Source organism: Parasteatoda tepidariorum, chromosome 3 (genome assembly GCF_982258835.1).
Source record: "Parasteatoda tepidariorum strain Cologne lab strain chromosome 3, Ptep-v5.0, whole genome shotgun sequence".
Lineage (NCBI taxonomy): Eukaryota > Metazoa > Arthropoda > Arachnida > Araneae > Theridiidae > Parasteatoda > Parasteatoda tepidariorum.
In genome coordinates this window covers 67,353,200-67,362,669 of record NC_141757.1, presented here as the reverse complement: position 1 = coordinate 67,362,669, position 9,470 = coordinate 67,353,200, and the positions used below count along the sequence as shown (strand labels likewise).

At 27.1% G+C, this 9,470-nt stretch overlaps 1 protein-coding gene across 1 annotated transcript; it reads left to right on the top strand.

Annotated features, from left to right (window-relative positions):
- The first annotated feature begins 375 nt into the window (after positions 1-375).
- On the top strand, positions 376-8,315 carry LOC107446473 (innexin shaking-B). Its single transcript, XM_043053111.3, has 3 exons — positions 376-698; positions 3,406-3,676; positions 6,261-8,315. Exons 2-3 carry the CDS (start codon positions 3,419-3,421, stop codon positions 7,113-7,115), a joined length of 1,113 nt encoding a protein of 370 aa, XP_042909045.2. The 5' UTR covers positions 376-698; positions 3,406-3,418; the 3' UTR covers positions 7,116-8,315.
- Positions 8,316-9,470: the final 1,155 nt, after the last annotated feature.

Below are 9,470 nucleotides of genomic sequence, written 5' to 3'. Positions count from 1 at the left end.
ATTAATAATTTTGGTTTAGAAATTTAATGGTATTTCGGAATATTCAAGAAATCTAAAATAATCTTTTGATCTCGTTTAAAACTCCTACACCTATAATTAAAAAAGGTATTAATGGTTGTCAAAGAAAAGCTTATAACTTCGTATTGCTTTATGGTACTTCTTCTTTTTTTTTTTAAATATCCTAACTGTACAAAAATTCATTATAAGAAGTTCTTTCCATTCTTTTTGCAAAAAAATGAAAAAGAAAAAATCCTTAAAACAAAATTCTAAGTTGAATTTTAAAAAATGATTTCTTTGAACTTATACTAAGTAGAATACTAATTCAATAAATAAAAATAGAATTTCCTGTTTTAGAATAACGCTTGCGTAAGCGATAAGACGATATTAGACGCAGCCTTGTTTTAAATACTAGAAATGAAGTTACTGACCTATAAATATTTTGTCTAGGACTTAATGTCTTTTGTATTTTTGCATCATCTTTATTCTCAGAATTCAATGATAATGCAGAGTTGAAGACAATGATTTTTGTTATGATTCACAATTATATTTTGACTTGAGTGACTTTATCACATTATGTATTAAATCATTTGGATTGGGTTTTTTTTTCTTCATACTTATTGCATATTATATACATCTTCAATTAAGAGCGATAACATCTTTCAAAAAAGACAGATTTTCTTTAAGGTTCATTTTTATATGTAAGTCATTTGTATAAATATTTTATATCTCTTAGATTTTCATACTAGTTTTTAAGAGAGTGTATTTTAGATCTTTTTTGTATTTTCTAATTTTTAATGTTGTTATGATATTCCGAATTTGCTGAATCTTGCTAATCATAAAGTTACTTTGAATCCCGTATGAAAGCTTTTTTTTAATTATCTGAATACTTTTATTATGAAATTCCGAAACTTGCTCAATCATATGGTTACTTTGAACCATATATGAAATTTTTTTTTAAATAGAATACTTTTATTATGAAATTCCGAAATTATGCTGAATATTGATAATCATATAGTTACTTTAAAGCATATATGAAATGTTTTTTTTTAAATTGAATATTTTTATTACGAAATTCTGAGATTTGATGAATCTTGATAATTATATAGTTACTTTGAAGCACGTATGAAATATTTTTCTTTTAAATATCTGAATATTTTTATTGTGAAATTCTGAAATTTGATGAATCATGATAATCATATAGTTACTTTGAAGTAGGTATGAAATGTTTGTTTTTTTTTTAATTTCTGAACATTTTTTAATTCATTCGTATTTTTCTTATATTTTTCATACTTCTTTCACATTTTATTTTATCTTTTAATTGAAACTCCAATTGCTTAGACAAATAGCATGTTTACAGTAGAACAAATAATTCTAACTGATTGGTAAGATTTATTTATAGTTACTTTTCTAAGTAAGCTAACTAACAAATCTTTTCTGTATCTTCAATTTTGTTGCTAACTTTAAGAAAGGGTACTTTTCTGTTTGCATTTTGTAATTTTCATTCAGTTTTCCATGAGAGTCCGAAATTTTGTCAATGTCGACAATCATACATAGTCGCTTTTGTGTACGTCAAAAATAGTTTTTTAATGTCACTCAGAAATGTCACTAAAAAAACTGTAGCTTGGTGAAAGAAACCAATCACCGATTTGAATATAGTGATATGAAAGTATCTAATATCTTGTAAAAAAATCTCGAGCAAATAGAAAACAAATTAAGATTTATTCGTCGGTGCAACTTATTATCTAATACACCTCCGAGTAAACACATAAAAAAAAATTAACAAACAAATTTTTGTTTTGGGAGATTAATTTTCTTATGTCTAGATAAAAAAAGAAAAATCCAATTAACTTTTGGAAGAATTTTATGAAGGCTTACGTAAGAGATTTAAGGTATAAAAATTCATTTTTATATATTATAGGCTAAAAATACCTGTCAAAAAAGAAATCAGAAATTAAGTAAATCTATAATATTTTTTAAGCAAAACTATCTTCAAATTATAATTACATTATTAGAGGTATAACTTCTATTATTAGGAATCATACACTCGAATAGTTATATACAAACAATTTTTTTTTTATTTCTCCTACGAATTTATAAAATTGTGTATTTTTTTTAAAAAAAAGTTATTTCATTATTTTTTATGCATTCAACTTAAAATCTCGAATACATAAAGATGTTTTATGTACTTCTCACTAACATTGAAATAACTACTTTTAAATTGGAAGTAAATATGAAATCTCCTACGATTATCGGATTCTTTTTTTGCTTTCACTGTAAACTTCGTGTTGAAAAGTATTTCTTATACATGCATTTTTATTTCTTATGCATGCATAAAGTATTTCTTTTTTCCCTTATGCATGCATATTGCAAAAGGGAAAACAAACGAGTTTATAAATGGAAAAATGATTTTTGATCTTTGAAATCCCTATAAATACTGATTTTTTATTAATCTTAAAACTAGTTTCAATGCTGTCAGAAAAAAATTTTCACCTTTATAAAAGTAGTTAAAATTTTAAAGGATTAATTAAATATTAATAGTGACTTTTTGAGAATTTGTTGAATCTTTGGAGCTTTTGCAATGAGAAGTCCAACGTGTTTTCTTTCATTGTGAATAAAAATATATTATTTATTACGCAAGTAAACACGTTAATACTTTCTCTAAAAGTTTCATAGCTGTTTCTAAAATTATATTATATATACTACTTAACATACATAAATTATATACAGTTTAAATCATTGAAACTTTTACGAAATAAAACCTTTTTAATTGGTAATATTTTATTAAGAAGAGTTCGTGTAAAAATCCTTAAAAAAACTTTTAATTTTCTTTATAAATAAAAAACATAAACATTAATTATTAAAAATCAATCAAATTTTAATCGATAGCTATACTGTTAAAAATTCCGGATGAAATTAATCTAAAAAGTACTGTCACCTTAAGTACAGCATCCGTAAAACCCATTTTTCCATAATATTCATTCATATCGTAAAACCCATTTTTACCTTAAAGTTTTTTACCGTAATTTATACTATAATATTTATTTAACTACATTGGCTCAGTGATTTTACAGTAAATATTAATGAAAAAATTATGGTATATCAGATTTTTTTTTTCGCTAAAGATTGAAGTAAAAATGAATTTTACGGTAAAACGTACTGGCAACCCGAGTGCCGGTACTTTTTACTGACTTTACTTTTTAAAGTATATGTTTAAATTACTATTATTCTATTATTTATGAATTCCTACTATTTTCTAAATTCATCTTTCCGTTCTTCAATAGAACAATCATTTGTCAATCAATTTGAAATATCTTTGCTCTATAAATTCCAATTAATTCTTAATTAACTGAGTTTCATTTATAACATTCGATACATTGGTTTCAAATGTTATTTTTACACTTTTAGAAAGAGTGCCAACATGCTTCAGGTCTTGTACAGTCTGAAGAATTTAATGAATGCCCATCGACGCAATTCAGAAACTTTTGTATTTTATCTTCATTATCGAGTAACCTTCCTAATACTGATAGGATTCTCGATCTTAATTACAACTAATCAAATTGTCGGTGAGAAAATACATTGTCTTGCTGGTGAAAATACTAAAATCAATTCAGCTTTGCTGGAATCTTACTGCTGGGTATCCTCAACGTATTCTGTCAGCACAGCCTACTTAAATGAGGTATGATTTTCAATCGGAAAAAAGAAAAACAGATTAATTTTTTTTCGTTTAATCATTATTATTTTTATTTAATAACAAAGTTGTATATTGTCAGATAAAAATATAATGATAAAAATTTTAATTAGTTTTTCATGCACTACCTTTAATTTAAAATTTGATATTTTAAAAATGAAATTTTCAAGATTTTTCCTTGAAAACTTTAATTTTGTGGTTTGATATCATCATGTAAAATATGACCAGCTCAAATTTGTGATACTTATTATTTCAAAAATAATAGTTTTTTATTTTAATAGTATTCTTTTAACAGCTCAGCAATATTATTTAAAAATTAATTGCATTATTATTAAAAAAAATTATTGATTTAATTTTTTCTGCACTCTTCCATTCTTTAACAATTATGTTCCGAAAGCAAAATGTTTTGTTGCTTTTAAAAATTTTCAAAAAAATGCTGTTTTTCAAAAAGTAAATTAATTTCATGTTTGCATTTAATTTTAATTTCCATTTTCAATTTTGATTAATTCCACATTTTATTATTTTTTTTAATTAAAAAGTTGTATATTATCAGATAAAAATATAATGATAAAAATTTTAGTTAGTTTTTCATGAACTACCTTAAATTAAAATTTGCAATTTTTTTTTTCAAGATCTTTCCTTGAAAACTTTAATTTTGCGCTTTGATATCATCATGTAAAATATGACCTGTTCAAATTTATGATACTTATTACTTCAAAAATAATAGTTTTTTAATATAATAGTGTTCTTTTAACAGCAGAGCAATATTATTTAAAAATTAATTGTATTATTATTTAAAAAAATTATTGATTTAATTTTTTCTGCACTCTTCCATTCTTTAGCAATTATGTTCCGAAAGCAAAATGTTTTGTTGCTTTTAAAAATTTACAAAAAAATTTGGTTTTTCAAAAAGGAAATTAGTTTTACAGTTACATTTAATTTTAATTTACATTTTTAATTTTGAGTAATTCTACATTTTAAATTCCGTTTTTCTTTTATTCTATCCCTATCTATTGATTCATCTATGTTATGGTGCTTTTTCAGACACTGAGTAAAAAAATATGATCAAAACTACCAAAATATGGTAAAATTTATTTATGGCTTTACGGAAACATGAAAAAGCTCAGTAATTTTTATCGAAGCGCTTTAGTAATAATTTTAGTAAAATTAACAATATAACATGATTTTATAATATGTGAAAAAATTTGGTACATGTAAAATTCGGCATTTTTATCATGATACCTCAGAGCATAGCATAAAAATTCTTTATTGGGTTAAATTTACTTCACAGTTTTGTATTTTTTACTAAATATGTAGTAATAAACACTATAATTTTAAAAATCGGAATTTCTGGTAAAATCATTACCATATGAACGGAAAAATTACCAAATAAATGGCTTAAATACCGCATGTTTTGGTTTTTATCACCAGAATAATAGCAGTTTTTTCACCAGAACTACCTTTACTATACAAACAATTTACTATAATTTTACCAGCATTTTTTTTCTCTGTAAAGGAAAGAATAATAACAAAGAAATGTTTTGACCCTCTCTGTTAATGACACATAAAAATCGTCTGCTTTGATGCAAGGCTCTGCGTGAGCTCTTTATAAAATCGATGTTGTTGCATGGTAACTGCGTGGCGCAAAACCTACGTACTTCAGCATGCGAGACGTTACGCAATATTACAAAATCTAATATGAATTATGAATAAAAAAATACAGAACCATAGATAAAAGGTTGAATCCCGGCCACGATTTTCCATTTTCCAATCCAGCAGCGTTTAACAATCCGCTCCTGTTCTTAAATTTAAAAAAAAAATTGATTCTTAAACTCGGGTAATAAATTTTTAAAGAAATACAAGCTTGCATGATATTTGCGACCAACTACAAGCTAAACTCCGTGGAGCGACAGCCCATAGAGGGCCAAGGCCTACTGTGCCTATCTCAGTTTACTTGACCTTGAGCTCTGGGGTGCAGGAGCAGATGTTCCGGTCAGGTGGTCAGGCGAACGCGAAACTCCTAGTGTTTAGTTCCCAAGCATGCTTGGTACAAATTTATCGACCCACTTAAGGAAGAAAGGCTGAGTCAACGTTGCCCGGTCCGAGGATCGAACCCAGGACCAGTTTCACGGGAGCGTGGAGAGCTACCACTCAGCCACCGGGGGTCGTGACCAACTACAACCAAAATTAAAATTTCAACAAAAAAAAGAGAGAGTTAGTCGCAACCACCACAGTACATTCAAGAAATCAATCGCTACCTCCGATATTAGTTGTAATTACTAACTCGTGTATACAAACAATTTTAACTTCTCTCTTCTAAATGCCTTTAAATTTTCTAATAAGGAAAACTTTTTAAAAAAACTGACTTGCTAAAAAAATTACTAACTGAATAAATTATGAAAGCCATCCGTCACAAAATGCCATTTTTCCAAACTATTATTTGAATGTAAGATTTATTTTTAAGCTATCAGTACTAGACATTACTCCTTATGATATTTACTCTAAATGCAACACTTAAAAGCAGTTTCATATTTAGTTACAGATAAAATTAATATTTTATGATTTATTCCAGACGGGATTTAAAGCGCCATATCCAGGAATCAGTCTATCCAGAAAAAAATCCGAATTAATCTACAAAAATTACTACCAATACATATACCTATGCCTGTTCATTCAAGCTCTTTTCTTTTACCTGCCACATCTGGTCTGGAAAAGCGTGGAATGGAAACGAATGGACAGATTATACCATCTCATCATCAACTATGATAAAAAGCAAAAGAAAGATACGGAATCACATTCATCCACCCCATTTGAAGAAGCTGCAGCTTACATTGAAGAAAGATGGGGAACCCACAGAGAATACATCATCTTGTACGTTGCGTGTGAAGTGCTTTCGTTCATGAACCTCATAGTTCAGATTTATATTGTCGATATATTCCTCCATGGTGAGTTTTTTGGGTTAGGTTTGTTTTACACTTCTCATCAAAATTCACATTGGATGCAGGATCCTATACATTTATTCCCATTAGTTTCAAGCTGCTATTTCAAAAAATATGGTGCTGGTGGTAATATCGACATCATCGACGCCATATGTGTCTTGCCACTGAATGCGTTGAATGTTAAAATGTATCTTTTCATATGGTTCTGGTTCACACTTCTGTTGTTTTTATCTGTTTTTAATCTATCTAATATGTTGCTCAATATTTGCATTCCTTATTATCGAATGCTGCCTTTTAGTTTGTCGCGTGTGGTCTTCAAGAACGCGCCGGGGAGGACAGCTTATACTGATCTTTTGGAAAATGGAAATTTTGGTGACTGGTTTGTATTAAGTTCTATTAAGAGCAACATGGATCCTATTGATTTTAATCACTTGAGTGAAAAAATTTTAGAGAAACTTTCTGACATCACAGTGGAACAGAAGGAATAAAGGAACTCTTGTGTAATATTCGTGAGATCTATTTAAAATTTGTAAGTTGTACAAACTCATGTGTTTTCTAACAACCAGTATAAGCATCTCCAATTAATGTACACTTTATACAATTTTCCTTCTTATACTGCACTTTAACCCAAACTCTGAGATTTCGTATCTGTACCTTATTTACTGAGCACACCCCAAAAGATTTAGTTCAATTCTTTTACTAACCCTTTCGATACTAGTAATACATTTATTTTAAAATAGCATCGCTTTAAAATGGATGTTTTGCAATGACCACCCTTGATGTATGCTTTTAAAATTTCATTGTTTTACATGCCATCATTTATATAGCTTTTCAGTATTTTTGTCAAACGTGAAGTAAAAAAGGGGTGCACGTTATTTGTTTCGAATTAATATTGTAGCTTGGAAAAGCAAACACGCTATCGAGATATTTTAGATTGCCAACAGGAAACGTAGGCTGAAAAATATCAAAACATGTTTTATTGCCAGGTAAAATTTGTAGATCATTCTTATTACTGACTTTTTACTCCACTCTGTTTATTTCACCAATCAAACAAGGGTTTTTTTTCAGCCTCGCCTTCCTCAGCGAAAATTCGTTTGATTCTGAAACCATTTTTGTTCTTCCTTGCTTGAAAATTTCTGACTTTCATTGTGTACTTTTCGAACTTCAATTTCGACAAGAGTTCTAATAACTTATATTATATTATGGAATAACTGTGTAAAAAAATAATTTAAAAGATATGAAAGAATATTAAACTTGCCTACAATGAACTCTCCGCACAAGCATAAGTTTAAAATATTATTTTCATGAGCAGATTATTTTTCATTGATTGAATTTACATGTGTGCCAAACATATTTATTTGTATTTTTTGTTTAGTGATATTGTGTTATCTTAAAAGTTTTGGAATATATTTAAATTCTCTTATAAATGTATTTCCTTCATTTAAATGCAATTTTCAATGTCACAGTATTCTTGATTTGCGTACCATGAAACACTCTTGAACATAAAAATTTCTTTAAGTATTTTCAAAGAAAGTTTTGAGGGCGAACCAAAAATAACAGGGTGAAATTTAAAGCCTTGTTACTAAAAAAATTACTAAATTAAAACACATCATATATCACAACTTTTTCAACTTTCTTTTGTATGTGCGTGTGTGTTTTCTTCTGTTATAATAAAACTTTTGAATTATATATTCTTCTATTACAATAAAACTTTTGTACTTTGCATTATATATACACATATTTGGCTACCGTATTTTGTACCTCTTTTTATGCTACAAGTTTGTTTTGTTTTTTTTTTTAATTTATGCCAGTTCTTTTTCAAAAAGCAATTCAAGCTACGAAATTAGTTTATGTTATTTGAACTGTTATACAAGAGTTATTTTCTCATACAATAACTTTTCTCAAACAATATTTTCTCCTAAACAGCAATAAATATATTTTTTAATTCTGTCTGAGTACATGCACCAACCAACTTAAAACCCACTGCCAATGCTAAGTCAGTGGTTAAGATGTGAATTAATGTCACAGTTATCTCAGAACAATGTAAATTAATGGCACAGTTATCTCAGGAAAATGTGATTCCATTTTATTTCAGTGTTTTTGTATTTGATAAATCGAATTAAAAAAATTAATATGAAGAGTTGACTTTTAAAGTAATTCCTCAAAGAAATTTTTATGTCCTTTTTTTTTCTTTCGCTAACATCGAACTTCAAAAATCAATAAAAAAAAAAGTAACGAAAATATTTGTAGAAAAGCAAAATCTACTAATTAATTTTATTTTATTTTTTAGTATTTTTATATTGCAAAAATAATCTGTTTTAAAATCAATTCACTAATTTCAGAGAAAATTATGACATAAATTCGTATTTTCTCTATAGTGGCGAACAGCGTTAGCTCCAAAATTGAAAATGGATGGTAAAACCGTTTAATTATCGCCCCTTTTAAAATTAATTTTTACGAATTCTCAAGACTAATTACTTTGTGTACATGATAAATATAAACAATCATAAGCAACTGTGTGCTAATCAAAATTCCATTTCATATTAGACATAATATTAGCTATCATTATTTTCACAACAAAAAAAAGTGAAAAAGTATGATTTATTTTATTAAGAGTTATTTCAAGGTTATATAAATAATTTAATGGAACACTGTTTGTTTTTATTTCCAATTAATCAGCTAGTTCAGTTTAGTTTCAGCAAATCTTTTGAATGCATCAATAATTTTCCCTGAGTTTTCATACAAATAAAAAAGCTTTTCTAAAAAAAACTCATGTAAAAACATGCATTTTAATTATTTTATAATAAGCAATTTAATATTAAAAAGTAGTTTTAAATGAAAAT

Bases quoted from the DNA above. Each gene is read 5' to 3' on its own strand.
- LOC107446473 (XM_043053111.3), top strand. From the start codon at position 3,419: ATGCTTCAGGTCTTGTACAGTCTGAAGAATTTAATGAATGCCCATCGA. The intron at 3,677-6,260 runs GTATGATTTTCA...GATTTATTCCAG, and splicing joins GCACAGCCTACTTAAATGAG to ACGGGATTTAAAGCGCCATA.